The sequence below is a fragment of the Balaenoptera acutorostrata genome, chromosome 4 (assembly GCF_949987535.1).
Source record: "Balaenoptera acutorostrata chromosome 4, mBalAcu1.1, whole genome shotgun sequence".
NCBI lineage: Eukaryota > Metazoa > Chordata > Mammalia > Artiodactyla > Balaenopteridae > Balaenoptera > Balaenoptera acutorostrata.
Window position 1 is genome coordinate 61,158,349 of NC_080067.1, and position 17,012 is coordinate 61,175,360.

The following is a 17,012-nucleotide window of genomic DNA, read 5'->3' on the forward strand; positions in this document are numbered from 1 at the left end:
GATTAGCAGTTAAAGGAGAATGTGATGTTTAAATAACTAGTTGGTATGTGGCAAGAAGCCCACTGGATTGTTCCTCACTAAATTTCTATCTGTAGAACATAAGCACATTTGTTATTCTTCCTACCACTTACATAAGTCAGCATACAGTACAATTTTCCCAAAGACCAAAACGCCTCATTTAGAGATCAATAATACAAAATTCTAGGAACAGTTATAAATGGCTAGATGCTGCACACAAAACAGCAGCACATTTGCTTTTTGTTTGTTTTTTTTTTTGCAGCACATTTGCTTTGAGAAAGTTTTAATAGAAACGGTCATTTTTTTTTATTATTGCAATATAATTGGAAAAATAAAAACACAAAAGACCAAAAATAAGTCCAAACCTGACTAATTTCTGCTCACTAGAAATTATCAAGCCATTTAAACATCAATTAATTACATATAACTTTTTTTTTCTAAAATGTATTTAATAACTGCCTAGTTTTGTTCAAAGTTCTCATTTCAGGATTGGGGAAGAAAAAAACTGCCAATAAAAAGAAACTGAGATAATCAAATTAATGGCTAAAAAAATCTCACATTTCGTCATTACAATTTATAGTTTAATATTTCAGTTTTCTCTCATCTTTATGCACTTATAATTTATTCCGATATATACATCTAAAAAATTCAGTCTATCAGAATAGATTTCTGAAGAGTAAACTGAGGATAAAAAATGAATCAGTATTTTAGAATGGTTATACTTAATACTGGATATTACATCAATATTTTTTTAATAGCACTATACTTATCTCTCAAAACTTTATAAAAGAATTACAAAATTCTGGAACAATGACCATTTGCTTTTTAATAGAACAGCTTATTAACATACAATTACCATATTCCTAAAATACAGATTATTTTTTTAAATAAATTCTCATCATTCAATCTGGCTAACAATTTTATTAGCATAAAAATCATGCAGCATTCCTCTTCTGAAGGATGAATACAACACAGTAAAAAATGTGTCCTAAACCATACTTTATAAACCACAATTGGCCAATTAAAAGAATGGAAAGGGAATCTAATAATTTCCTCTAGTTGCATTTTCAAAACTTGTTCAAAATAAGCAACCCCAGGGATTCCATCTGCCACTAATTACATTTAACTCTGATCATACTCTAATTATGTATCCATTCCCTCAGAATTTATGTATTATAAATGATCTTAGTGAGATTTTGCTATATCACTCTGAAGTAATCAAATTATTGTGTGGATATGTTTGTCTTCCCACTTTAGTTGTTTATTTCTACTTCTATATCTTTCTACATCCTAAACAGTTCAGAGCTTAGTGCATAGGCACAAAAATGTCAATGATAAACTCTTTAACTTATTTTTGAAATTCAAAGAAATATCAATTTTTATGAAAGCCACTAAAAACAACATACTAACAGCAGGAAACTAGTTTAGAGATATACTGCCTAGTAGTATCTTTTATTCAATATAATGTTTCATTATGCAAATTTCACACATTCAGAAAAACTGAAAGAACTGTACAAAGAATATTCACATAGCTATCACCAAGACTTTAAAATTAACACTTCCTTCTACTTGTTTTACCACATCTATTAATGAATCTTAATTTTTTAAGCATTTCAAAAAAAGTTACAGCTATCAGTAAACTTCCCCCATATATAACTTCATTATTGCCTATCATTAACTATAATAAAGTATTTAGTACGGTTTTTCTCTTAAAGAAAAAATTTCATGCAAACAAAATACAATGGATACTTACAAGGTGTACCATTCAATGAGTTTTGACAAATGCATAAACTCAAGTAACTCTAATCCCTAACACGACATAGCATACTACCATCACCCTAGAAAGTTCCCACATGTCTTTTCCTACTTCATCCCTGTCCCCAGCACCCATTCATCCATTTCTAAACCCTGCCAATGACTTTTCCCCCCAACATTAACTAGCTTTGCACCCTCCACCCCAATACACAATAGATATTTGCCTGTTTTTAGTACATCTTATAAACGGAATCATACATTATGTCCTATTTTATGTAAGGCTACATTCATTCAGCATAATGTTTCAGAGATTAGTCAAAAGTGCTTCAGGTACCAATAGTTTGCTCCTTTCTATTGCTCAATAGTACTCTGTGATACAAATACAGCACAGCTTGTTTATCTATTCTCTTGTTGATGGATACCTGGGCTGTTTCCAGTTTAGGGGTCAGCCCCCGTATTTGACAGTTTATACACAGAATTTGGTACTCGACCTCTGTGGTTCTTTCCTTTCTTAGGCTTCCCCCCTCTTCCTCCTGTTGGGCTCCACTGCTCTGCAGCCGCTGTGGTAGTTGTGAATTGTGTGGCTCCTCAAGCCAGTAAGACTGCAAACCAGCCAACAGGAGCCTGCCCTCTGACCAAACACCATCGCAATGGGAAGCTCACCCAGGGCCATTCCCTTCTTTTAAGATACCACTCCAGACCAGTTTCTTCTTGTTTCTGTTTGCTCTACAGTGTCCTCACACTTTTTTTTTTTTTCATATGTTGTCCAGAGATTGTAGTCACTATTTGTGGGAGGATTTGTCCTATAGGAGCCACTACCCCGTTTTTTGGAATTAAAACCCCCTACTATTCTTAAGAACACACTTATTCAATAAGACTGTAATTGACACACCTCCTTTCTCATGTTTTTTCCCCTCAAGACCCTGATTGAGCCAGTCCCCCTGATTCAAAAGAGACAAACTAAACCAGGAAAAAGAGGCCTCTGGGAGCTGGATCCTGTAATTCTGTATATGCATCAATGCAAGTCCCAAGTTCATCCCAGGATGTGGATGCAGAACACACTCAAAAAGGCAAAGGCTTTGAGAACTGAAGATATCAGCCACCGTCAGCATCCCACACGAACACCGAGGGATGTGCGTGAGGAGTAGACCCAAAGCAGCGGAGCAAAGGCTTTGAACACTGAACTCACAGTGGAACCACTGTCCATGACACAAACAGAACTTCCAGTGAACCTGTCTGTTTTCAAACAGACAAAAAAATAATCTTCATCATCATTATCATCATCATCATCTCCTGAGAGGATACAATAAAAAAATTACTCAACATACAAAGAATCAAGAAAATCTAATTCTCAAAGAAAAAGACAGTAACAGATGCCAATCTTGAGATGATCTAGATGTGAGAAATATCAAACGAAGATGTTAAGGCAGCTATTTTATCCATCCTCTATGGGCTAAAGGTAGGCACTTGAAATGATGGTAAAGACAGAACTTCTCAGAAGTAGAAAGTATAAAAAGAACCAAACGGAAACTGTATAACTGAAAAATCTAGGGGAAAAGTGATTTGACAAGAAAATAAGTGTAGACAAAGGAGAGCAAACATTGAATAACTGATCTTCCTGAATAAGGGATTAACACAAACAGATGAGAATAAAAATCTAATTTTAATAAAAGAAGAATTTCCTCACAGTTTGTACCTTTAGCTCTTAACTATAGTGGGAAAAAAAACCTAGAGATCTCCAGCCAAGATGCTTTAATCCTTACTATTCTGTCTCCTCTTGAGGTCCTGTGAAAGCACTCATGATTCACCTTTGAAGAATATTCAAATTCTACACAGTGTGTATAACACAGAATTTAAAAGAAAGCTGGACTACAAATTAGGGGGTCTGGTTCAAGTCCTGGTGCTCTGCTATAACAAAGTACGTGATCTGGCATCACTTCTCTAAGCCTTGGGTTCTCATTTTATAAATAATGACAACCTACTTAGCTTTGTAATGTAGTCCCATGATCTATTTTAGGAACTCTGAGGGTCATTCCAGTTTCCCCAGATCTTAAGTTCTTCATTGCTCTAATTACTTGTTTCTGGCGGACAAGGAGAATCTTTAGGTCTGGCAGCTATGACCAGCAAGGTATAGAACAACACTGTCAACAGACATACAATACAAGCCACAGTGCAAACCACACATTTAATTTTAAGTTTCTAGTAGCCACATGAAAAACTTAAAAAGAAACAGGTGGCAACTGATTCTAATAATGTATTTTTATTTAATCCAATATATCAAAATATTATCATTTCTTGAAATCCGTATAAGATTGACATTTCACTTTTTAAAAAAAACTGTCTTCAAAATCCAGCATGCATTTTATATTTACAGTACATCTGAGTTACAACCAGTCGTTATTTCAAGTGCTCAACAGCTACACATATAGTGGCCACCACACTACCCAGTGCAGGTGCAGCTGTGGGGTGGGAGGGGAGGGGAAACCGAGGCAATGGCAAACAAGGCCCAAGGTGTCTCGATGACTTATCTGCTTTATATATACACACACACGAAAACTGTATGCCACTGATGGTTATGAGATCTGCCATGGTACAGGCAGGAGGACAAATCAGAGAAAGCCTGGTTTTGAAATAAATTTCCATCTCTACTATGGGTAGAAACTGCACTAAAAGAAAAAAAATGGCTTATGTATATATTTCAGAATAAATGAATTAACAAGTATTGAATATTTATTTTCATGAAAGCCAATGTTTATTCTATCCTATCCACAACTGAGGGGAAAGTATGTAAGAAATACATTAAAAGACTTTATAAAACAAATACATTTCTCAATCAAATGAATTAAAAGGCTGGTGAAGGATACACAAAATATGTTTTAAAAGTACACAGTATTCAATTCAGATGCTTTGCTGTGACTTATTTAGCTTCTGAAATTTCAGCCAAAATACTGAATCCCTCCTCTGAATGAAAATTACAAAAAGCTTAAATTAAGTAAATCTGCAAATACCGAAACCCCTAGATATTTTTTTTTAATGGATATAATTTTTTTTAAATGGACTCTACAACAGTTTTATTCCTTAATTGTTCCTCAGGTAAAACAAAGGGCAATAACCAATCTCTGTAAGAACCCAGAGTCCCACCCCAGTTCCATCATGTCACAGTTCCTATCATTTCCATATCAGAACAGAAATACATACGCATTCTCAGAAGAGAGGACAGAACTGTGGAAACAGACTTGATTCAGACTTCAGACTCTACAATTTATTATCTAGGTGATTATAAACAAGAATGATGGTCTCCCTCATCTATAAAACAGAGATATTAACAGCCTCACAGAGTTACAGAGACATTTAAAATAAGGTATCTACTCTCAGAACACTCACTCATCTTTCCATTTTTGGTCTGATTTTAATTTACTTTTTCATATATCAAAAAACTTTAAACTAATCAAAATGTCTCTTGGTGTCTCCTAACACATTTAATATGTTTCTATGTACTCTGTTCTAAACTCATAAACCCTTATGCTCTATATCATTTTTTAAAAATATCAGATTACAATGAACTCAAAATGATTCCATTAAAATCTGACTGGAAATGAATGTCAAATCAAGATGGTCCTTTATATATATATATATATATATATATATATATATATATATATAAAATATGTAGAAAAATAAGAACGTTAGCATTTTTTAAAAAAAAGATCCTCCTTACAGGAGGAAATAGTAACCATAGCGTAGGAGAAAAAATAGGCATTATGAAGGAACTCTGTTAAAAAGAACCAAGAGAAAAATCAAAAGATATGACTGAAATTAACTGGCTTACAGAAAAGGACAGAACATGAAGAAGCAAACAAACAGTATCTGTTAAATATGGAAACTCCTGTCTTTTACATACCAAACTTCAGTATGTTAGTTTTTCTTTGGAGCAAAAACTTAAAACTCAAGTTCTTTTAAAAAGCAATATTATCCCCTGGAAAGATGGATGGATTGATGAAAGAAAGCAAGGAGAAGAAGACCCCAAATGGCTTCCATACACCTATGAAATATGGCCTGTAGTTTCAAATTTGGCTACATTGCTAATATTAGACAAGGCAGCTCAATCCTAAATGTGTCAGACCCTATTAAGACTGAATTTAACAGAGTAAGGTCAGTGTGAGAAGTTGCAAAAACTTAAAAAAATAAAGCCAGAAAATAATCAATGACAGGACACCTTTTGCTTTAACATTATTCCATTAAATATTCATCCCTCTATGTAGGTGGAAGTCCTTGCTCACTTTATTTTGGGTCCCCTGAGACAAAAAGAGAGGTACATTTTATTTCTGGTTGCATGGTGCCTATACTAAGAACTTGTAGAACAGACACCAAGTTTATCTGAAGCATGAAGACCAATTTTTAAATAACAACATCATCTCACCATAACAAGTTCTACTATCACATTTAATTTCAGGATTAAATCCATGAAGGAATCCACACTTTCTTTGCCTTCCAAATGAAACCACAATCACTCAGGTTCCATTTTAGACAGTTGTATCAGCCTCACATCACACAACAAACATCCAATGGTAAAGATGAAGGCATTCCGTTAACTACAACTCCAATGTGCATGTGCTCTGCTCTTTTCAGCTTATCATTTGTTTTGTTTTTCACAGAAAATAAACCATACATTTTCAAAGGGATACTTGCTCAGACATAAGCAAAGGCATAGACCCCTCTGAAAGAAATTCAGCCTGTAGCTATTTTCAGCTCCATCCATTAAGAGGGGGAAAAAAAAAAAAATCCCCAAAACTAAGAGAGCTTTTCAATGCAACCCTCTTACTATTGATTTGAAAATTAGTTCTCCAGAGGCATAAATTCTCAACCAAAATAAAATGAATACTTCACACAATCCTGTCTATATGGCAGTGCCATTCATGCTTCACATTTAGTAATACCACTTCAAAAGTACATGACAGTGAAAGACAGATGATAAATAATGACAATGAACTTCTCTACAGTGAACAGAACAAATTATTTTACAGATGACACGCTTGAGAAGTGGAGAGTAAAAGGGAACAGATCACTAGCTCCTCAATACGCACCACACTGCTTCCTGGGAGTTACCTCTTGGTAGGGTTACAACTCTGGGGTCTTATCCTCAGTCTGGCAAGCCATAATTTACTTTTTATCTGTTCTCTTGGGATAATCAAGTTCTAGGAGAACAGATGTTAACAAAATACACTAGAGCAATCTATGAATGAGAAGAATGATTTACTAATTTACACTGAGAAATACAGTTGCCAGTAGACTAGAATATTCATCGATGCAACAGAGGCTGGCAGTGCCCAGCCCATAACCCCTGATCACTCAGTTTTCCTTAGGAGCTAGGCAGCTTCTTACTGCAAACACCGGAGTGAGGGTCATCTCTGGCCACAGTTAGGTCAGAGGGGAAGTTCTAAGGAGCTGATGCCCTGCCCTTCCCAAAGCATAACTCCACCAATAAGGAATGGAGTTGGCGGACAAAGTACCCCAACTTTCTTGACCCATGAGTGGAACAGCTGAGAGGCATGCTCTACATACTGGCTCCCAGAGGTCCCCACAAGATGTGAGTCCCAACTGCCTAAAATATTAACCTCCTCAAAGGCATCTTGTACTGGCCTCCTTATCTTCCTTTTCTTATTTCCCCACAGGAACTTCCTGGGTTCAGCTTTCAAATAAAATGGTTATAATCGAGGGTTTGATTCCACGGAAATCAAACCTAAAACAACTGGTCAGCGAGGTTCTATTCTTAGCAGGAAAATCTTGTTGTTAAACCAAATTAAGTTTTAGAAGCTGTGGGATAACTGTAGAATTAGAACAAGAGAAAAGAGGAGGCCTAAAGGGATTGGTCAACAAAGTTGATAGACATTTCTTGAAAATGAGAATCTATCTTTGGAACAGTTCAAAGAAAAAAAACATACAAATTGTTCTAAAACACATAAGATGCAAATTAGAGCTACATCGAGACACCATTTCTCAACTATCAGATTAAATATGTATATATCCAAAAAGTTCTAACTATACACTGTTTACAAGTGGGAAAACAGACACCCTCATACATTGCTGGAAAAAATATAAGATGGCATAAAATCTACAGAAAAGAATTTGGCAAACTGCCTCAAAATTACATGAACATTTATGCTCATACCTAAAACTGCCATTCATGAAACAGCTAAGCTACATCTATGTAATGGACTACACCACAGCTATTAAAAAGAATGAGGACTAACTCTATACACTACTATAAGGTGATCTCCAAAATGTTCAGTATATATATACACATAGGTTTGCTTATTTTTAAAAACAGCAACCTAGTTAAACTTGGTTACCTATAAGGGGAAGAAGAAACTAAGTACATACTTCACTTTGAAGTAATATCAGTGTTTTCAATAAAATTGTAAGTAAGATTAAATCAATATTTTAAAATCCTAAAAATTAAAAATACAATGAAACAAATGGACCTGATTCTGTACCAAGTTGGCAGAAAAATCATACAAGTAGATTTACTTTGAGTACTTCAAAATACTGTGAATGTAAACCCCCAGTGGGTCATGGGCCAAAGAAAAAGCAGTTTTCAGTAATCATATTGGTGGTACTGGTTTAAACATATAAAAATATATTTATAAAGATACAAATTATATTATGTGCAATAATTTCGTATTTATTTATATATCTACATATTTATATCTTACATATTCTGTATTTTATACCTTTAAATAATATATTGTTTTATACATTTATATGTTAAATATATATAACTTTATATATAATATAAATATACAAAAGAAACCAGTTTATGTAAATACCATTAGAAAAAGAGATTTTTCAGCATGAGAAAGGATGGAAATACTGAAATCAAAGAATTTAAGTTTGAAAAATTAAAATCCAACATTTTTATCAGATATATCACAGACATACCAGACATCCAGAAACAACGAATACCCTTAGCCCTAGACTGTGGCGCTACATCCTGCTTTCACTAAAAGGAACTGGACTTTCTGGAGACACAGCTGATTTGGGGACTAAGGAAGAACACGTGCAAGATGAGCTCAGGAACATCCTGTTATGTCAAAAAGCAAGGAAGCTCTCAGAGACTACTAGAGTTGTGTCAAAAACATTCAGAAGTCAATTTAAAAAGGCTCCTTTGGCCAAGACAATCTGAGTATACTAAGAATAAGAATAAAAACTACAATGCAATAACATATCAAATATTTAAGTCCCCAAGCTCACAGAGACACTTTTTAAAAAGTCTTTGTTGGTCTACTTTTCCCAGCATTCTAGGAAACAACTTAGCACTTTGAAAATTGGAAAATAAACTTATCTACGAAACAGAAATAGAGTTACAGATGTAGAAAATTGGTAAATAAAGGGAAGAATCAAGAATCTGGTATGCCTTTCCTGTACAAACTGTGCCACAGAGTAACCAAATATCTGATGAAGGAAGTTTCTCTTTATAGAAATATTACAAATAATAAATAATGAGAGATGATCTAGGCAATGATCATCAATGGTCACCTAATAATCACAAATAGAGACAAGCAAATATTATATGCCTCTTCATGGAATTACTTAGTACCACCTATAAAATATTCTGCCATCCTACCCCCACTCCAAAATAATGCAAAAAAAAAAAATCTGAATTAGATTAATCTTTTAAATTAAAAAATTCAAGGGAAAGAGAGGCATTTTACTACAGGGATGCAATTAACAAAATACAGAATGAGGAAACCCTGCAAGACAAATAAAAAGGAAAATATAATAAAGAGGTAAAGCATAAGCTGTAAGTAGCAACCAAATGTAATGTATGGATTTTGTTGTCAATCTGTAAAAGCTCAAACTAAAAGGATAAATGGTGATATTAAGAAATTACTGTCATCACCTAACACCCATTATTAGAGTGCTCACTACCCCAAAATGAAACAAACCAACCCTCCAACCCTCACAACAGCCAGAAACTCTCACAGAAAATAACAGGTACTGGCAAGAATGCAGAGAAATCAGAGCCCTGTGCATTAGTGTTGGGAATGTAAAATGGTGCAGCCACTTTGGAAAACTGTATGAAGCTTCCTCAAAAAATTAAAACTAGAATTATCATATGACCCAGGAATCTCACTTCTAGATATTTATCCAAAAGAACTGAAAGCAGGATCTTAAAGAGATATTTGCACTTTCATGTTCACTGCAGCATTCGTCACCATAGCCAAAGTTGGAAGTAACCCAAGTGTTCATCGATAGATGAATAAAGAAAATGATATATACAGACAAAAATTCCACCTTTTAAAAAGTAGAAAATCCTGTCATAAGCTACAACATAGACAAACCTAGAGAACATTACTCTAAGTTAAATAAGCCAGTCACAAAAGACAAATACTGTATAATTCCACTTATATAAGATACTTAAAGACGTCAAACTCATGAAAACAAAATGTAAAATGATTGTTGACAGCGGCTGGGGAGAGGAAGAAATAGGAGATTTTGTTCAAAGAGTACAGAGTCAGTTTTGCAAGATAAAAAACTTTTAGAGATCTGCTGTACAACAATGTGAATATATTAACACTACACTTAAGTGTACTAACTGTACACTTAAAAATGGTTAAGATGGTAAATTTTATATTATGTGTTTTTTACTATAATTTTTAAAAGTATAGTTAAAAGGCTTTTCAAATAAAAAAATTACTGTCAATTTTTAAAGTGGGAAAATGGTACTGTAGTATATACTTTTAAAAAGCCCACATCTTCCGTCGATACCTACTGAAATATTAATGTAATCATGTGACATATATATTGGCTCCAAAATAAATGGGGGTGGGGGTGGGGAAGAACGAGGCATAACAACATGGGAGCAAAGCGGTTACAGGAAACAAAGCTGGTGATGCTGCAGCTGGGTGAGAGTTCATCATGCCATTCTCTCTAGTGTACATCTAAAATTTTTCACACCAAATAATAATGTACACCTACTGGTCACTGGGTTCTATTAATGCAATAAGATAATTGCAGAAAGTAGCATGAAACACTTACACTGAAAAGTAGCTGTGAATCATGGTGACTTAAGATGCTATGAGAGTTAAAATAACTTGCACTTAGGCAAGTGAAGAGTGAGGCAAAAAAAAGAATATTCATGGTTCTTATATGAAAAACAAAGTTGAAGTGGGTGTGGGGGGTGGCAGAGGTGACTTTTCACAAAGCATTCCTTTATGGCATTTCCAGAGAAAAACACGTGAGAGAGTACACAGCGCAGATTTAACCCCGAACACTACTACACGGCGCAGGCTCATGGGAAAACCACCATTTTGAACCCAGTATCTGTAAACTTACCGGCACATCTGACAAATGTGTAGGAATGGCTTTGATGTCCACAGCTAGACTACAAGCGAATTTGTGTAATCTTGACCTTCTTCATCTTTCACACTAACACATATACAGAATTAACGCTAACATAAACATTTGTGATGGCAAATGTGTTTGAGATAATCTGATTTAAAATACAGTCTACAAGCAAGCTGCTCCCCAAACAAAACAAAACAACACGCAGGCTATGTGAGTGGCACGTTACTAAAGTCACCTGAGGACAGGCACTTAGAAGAGCGAGCCAGTGGCATGGCACTTGGCTCTCAGATACCCAACAGGCCTGTGCAACTCACTTCTCAGGGGAAACGTGCCACAAACAGCTAAGACTCCAACAACCAAGAAAAATGCACAGGTTTCAGACGTGAACTTCAAAAAAGCCAGACACTCAAAATACCTAAGGTGAGCTGCTTACGTGAGAAAGTGTAGTGCTGCAGAAGAAACAGCAGATTCAATGATGGGTAATAAGTCACCCAGGTACCACAAAGAACCCAGCAAGTATCTTCATACACGAATGACGAACTGTGTCAGCCTTTGTGCTCGGTAAAGCCAGAACAAAAATCCTTATTTTCCCCAACATTCCCCATTAACTACTGGGGGGAAGGAGGAAGGGAGAAGAAAGGGAGGCTGGAGAGGGGGAGAGGTCGTTTTCTTTTCAGCAGTAAGAATGCAGAAGATAGTTTAGGCAGAGGAAATCTTATTGACATACTGACAAGTTCATCTTTAAAATGAATCATTTCCTAGGAATATTTTCACAGATAACTTTCACATCTCACTCACTCATCCTGGTTCTAGTTAAGTTCTACTACTTTTTATTTCAGACTGATGCATCTATAATTTCCCACCAAATTCTATAAACCTTAATCAGTTTCTATAGCTCCCTGATTTAATATTTAAAATAAAAATTTAAGTAAAAATAATTAAAAGTTTTGATAATGCACTATAGAAAACACTGTTGTTAAGCAATTAATTCTTTAAAAAAACAAAACAAAACAAAAAATTCATTCTCCTGCTATTTATTGATGCCCCAAATACAGGGCCATACCATTTATATAAGGAATTACTTTTTGTAAGGTAAAATCATTCTGAATTCTAATGAACAGTGATGAGATCACTTAGCCTATAGCTAGAATAAACATTAGAAATTTAGTCCAATTCTATCACCAAATTTTACAAGAGTACTTGCCAAAAGTCATCCAAGACATATGCAGCAGAGAGCAACTCCCAATTCCCACAGAGTCCAGTGGTCTTGCTGCTATATAACATAGTGGACATTTTCATTCCACAGAGAAAGGATTCTAAATGACCTTGTTAAATAAATAAGAACGGTTCTCCTGAAAATTATCCACTAACTAAAGACATGTAGAATTTTAGCCATTTAACTGCCCATTAACTATAAATATTAGGAGAAATGCAATATGATTATTTTAGTAAGATGATGGACAAAAACACAAGAGCCACTACTGCCACTCTAACTTAAGTTTAATGAGAAAATTTTATTCACAAAATATAGTCCACATGTTAAAATATAAGATCTTAACTGTATAATAACACTTTTCATTCTGATAACCACAGCCAAGATAATAGAAATCTTCAAATTAGAGGTTTTGCCTTTTTAGAAAAAAATACCAAATAATCAAACATTATTTTAAGTACCTTAAAAATTACATATTTTTAAAAACATTTCTTCAGTTTGAGAACACATGTATTTTGTCAAATTATGAAAAACTTCTAAAATTCTTAACAGATTCTTAAAAATAAGAGAATAATAAAAACAGAAATTAAAACAAGCTCTGACAAAAACAGTAGGAAGAATTCTTACCATTGGCAGTGCATTGATGTGGGGATGTACAACTGAATGTCTGGTACTGCCAATCACAAATCGCTGTTGCTGATGCTAAGAAAAAGGAAAGTAAAATATTCAGTGTGTCTTCAAACAAATTCAGTTTAAAAGATTTCCCATATCAAATTTTACATGTACAAAATACTATTTATGCCTTTAAGGTCCCAACCAGTGAGTATCTTTCTCCTCCTAAGCAACTGCTGTCATAAACAGCAGCAACTTTTGAGCGTGTAGTATGTGGCAGGCACTGAATCTTTACATTCCTAAAAGGCTGACACAATGAACAGAATGAGACTCAAAAGAGATGAATTTGCATAAAGGAGGCACTCACCCCCATTCAACTCAACTCATGCAAATACTACTGCAACAGGGCCCAGTATAGCAGATTCATAATCTATCATCAGGAGCTGTAAAGAATGGTATAAACTTATATGCTATACATTCTGTTTAATACAATAAAGAGAAATACCTAATTGGTTTTGAAGCAATTTCAATCAAAACTTATTAAACCGTATCTCTTCAGAATTTATATTCTACGGAGTTTACCCAGTCTTCTCAACTGCTGAGTCGCAGCACATTATTTTCCAAGAACCTTTTTTGCAAATATACGAGTAGTTTTTCACAACCCTGTCAGAGTGGCGACTCCCAGGTGGAACACTGACCAGGGCAGCTTCTACCGTGTGCAAGCGTAGAGTGCATTTTTCTGCAGGAGTACAAGCTGAGGCCACACAAAGAAATGCAAGAGCTTTTCTTCGTACACCAAAAAGGTGAATTAAGTCACTAACACTAAAAAGATAACTAAGCAAATACACTGAATAAATACAGAAAGAATTTAATCCCTTGAAATTTGCTCCTCTCTGATTTTATCTTTAATTGACTGGAATCCTCATTTGTGCTCATTACCAACTCCAAGGCCACACTAAATAACTTCAGTGCTGCTATGTAACTTTCAGATAGTTGAGCTGTAAGAAGATCTAGGGGGGCTTCCCTGGTGGCGCTGTGGTTGAGAATCTGCCTGCCAATGCAGGAAACACGGGTTCGCGCCCTGGTCTGGGAAGATCCCACGTGCCGTGGAGCGGCTGGGCCCGTGAGCCACCACTACTGAGCCTGCACGTCTGGAGCCTGTGCTCCGCAACGAGAGAGGCCGCGATAGTGAGAGGCCCGCGCACCGCGATAGTGAGGCCCGCGCACCGCGATGAAGAGTGGCCCCCGCTTGCCACAACTAGAGAAAGCCCTCGCACAGAAACGAAGACCCAACACAGCCATAAATAAATAAATAAACAAATAATTTTTAAAAAAAGATCTAGGAATTAAAATAATATTTATTAAACACGCCACACACTTATAACTGGAATTATACATAGCTATATCAACATACGATATTCCACCAGCCTCTTGGGCTTCAAGACAGGTAAGTGAGCCCCAAGGCTTTCTGGCACAAAACATTTGTGAGCTAGTTAGTAGATATTTTCTAGCACTTATTGGGGAAATGTCCTATAGACATCATGACTGAGTTCAAATAAAAACTAGATTACTGCTAGGCTCTGTCTAACTCAGGGTCATTTGTTACGAACATCCATTATTTTACTATAAAGTCTTCATGAATTTTTGAGCTCTAAGCTATGTAGTTTGGCATACATTCATTCTAATTATTTATAAATAATTAACATATGCTACTAAATTTCATACATTTTAAAACACACAAAACCGAAGTAAAAAATAAAGATAGGGACTTCCCTGGTGGCGCAGTGGTTAAGAATCCCCCTGCCAATGCAGGGGACATGGGTTCGAGCCCTGGGCTGGGAAGATCCCACATGCCACAGAGCAACTAAGCCCGTGCGCCACAACTACTGAGCCTGTGCTCCGGAACCCACTAGCCACAACTACTGAGCCCATGTGCCACAACTACTGAAGCCCACGCACCTAGAGCCCGTGCTCCACAACAAGGGAAGCCACCGCAATGACAAGCCCACGCACCGCAACGAAGAGTAGCCCCCACTCGCCGCAACTAGAGAAAGCCCACACACAGCAACGAAGACCCAATGCAGCCAAAAATAAATAAATAAAATAAAATAAATGTATTAAAAAAAAAGATAAATTATTTACATATTTACAGTGATACAATCTTGTTTAAAGTTTGGTTTGTTTGTTTTTTTAATTTTTATTTATTTATATTTATTTTTGGCTGTGTTGGGTCTTCGTTTCTGTGCAAGGGCTTTCTCTAGTTGCGGCAAGTGGGGGCCACTCTTCATCGCGGTGCGCGGGCCTCTGTCGCGGCCTCTCTTGTTGCGGAGCACAAGCTCCAGACGCGCAGGCTCAGTAGTTGTGGCTCACGGGCCTAGTTGCTCCGCGGCATGTGGGATCTTCCCAGACCAGGGCTTGAACCCGTGTCCCCTGCGTTGGCAGGCAGATTCTCAACCACTGCACCACCAGGGAAGCCCCAATCTCGTTTATAACATTCTAGGTCCTTAACTTTTGAATGTCTTCTTAATCATGATGGTTTTATATCATTATTAACTACTAACTCAAGTCACAATTTACTTTTAGAGTAAGGTTCATCAGTACTAATAGTGAATGATGCCTGTCTGTCAAATATCTTTCTTGAGAATCTCCAGTTTTTTCAGCCATCTTCTAAAATAATTAGATCATGACAAATGAAAAGCTTATTCTAATAGTTTAAGTATCAGCTCTACCATTTTCTTGCTTCCTATTCTTATTCATGTTTCTTATATTCAGTTTCTTTGCAGGAATCGTTACATTATTAGTCTGTTTTGTGGGGTTCAGTTAAAACTGGATAATATAATCCACAAATCTGTATCATCAAACACAAGTAAACATACATGAATAAGCTCAAATGCATGGCAATTCCCAGAAATGGAATGAATGAATGGGAGTGCCACTGTTGCCCTGCGGAACCCCCAACTCTTTTGAATACCGTTATGTACCACATGTTATACATGACTCTCTGACATCACAGCCAAATGAGGGTGCAAATCAACCGCAATATTAAATATTAATTATATTTAATTTTTAAAGTCTCAAATGAACGTATATGGAGTAACTGCACACTGTACCTCAATGGATATTTGTTTTCACTACTATTGTGTGTACACACACAACACACACAAACTTACACACATGTACCTTAGGGAAATACTAAATCAGATCATTCCAGTTGCTAGTCTTTCTTTTACCTCCTCTCCCTGGTTCTCTCCTCTTACTTTTTTGTGGTTAGTTCTCTCATCACTCTCACAGAGGTCTCTAATCTCAGTTTTCTCTAAACGTATTTTCTCTTCCTTTCTTTTCCTCATTCATTCATTCACTCATTCAGCTTTTCCTATTAGACTACAGCTCCTCATGGGAAAAGGCCACAAAGGTGACCTAATAAATATTGAAGGGGTTAAATATCTGATTCTAGGATATGAAGGGTGAATAAATCTGTGGAAAATGGTGTATCAACAGGTCTGCCCATTTGCACATACAATAAAATCTGAAAAACTGAGAATTTTATTTCCCCTCAGCCACACCGTGTGGCTTGCAGATCTTAGTTCCCCAACCAAGGATCGAAGCCATGCCCCCTGCAGTGGAAACGCGGAGTCCTAACCACTGGACCGCCAGGGAATTCCCAGGAACTTTAAAAAAAACATATGCAGGGCTATATTTTGGTTTCTGTATTAATGTTTTCCTAGTCGACCCATTTACCTATGCCCTGGCCATTGTGCAGTGCATTTCTAAAGCATACATCACAATTCTTCAGCTTTATAAAATGAGTATCTGAACTTTAAAAGATAAAATCATATATTCTACAAAGGAATTATAAAAATCTAAGGTGATCTGAGATAATCCAATAGAATATATATTAAAGCTATTTGTACTAAAGCGATTCAAATTGTCCAAAAACCAAAACCATGTGTATCCTTAACAACTGCCTTTATAATCTCACTTGCTCAACCTCCTGTACTCTCACTGCAGCACATCACCCTCTATGTTCTCTGCACTCTTAGGCTGCCATGACACTGCTCATTCCTCT

General features: G+C 36.0%; 1 protein-coding gene across 8 annotated transcripts in view; it reads right to left on the reverse strand.

Moving 5' to 3' along the window:
- The window catches only part of TBL1XR1 (TBL1X/Y related 1), a 177,616-nt gene that overhangs the window by 76,189 nt on the left and 84,415 nt on the right, over positions 1–17,012 (reverse strand). For all 8 annotated transcript variants that reach the window (XM_057545056.1, XM_057545058.1, XM_057545057.1 and 5 more), the window contains one exon: positions 12,962–13,036. Coding sequence is in view for 2 of the 8 variants with exons in the window: in XM_057545054.1 (XP_057401037.1) it covers positions 12,962–13,036 (75 nt within the window). In the remaining 6 variants the exon portion in view is untranslated. The remainder of the gene's footprint in view (positions 1–12,961; positions 13,037–17,012) is intronic.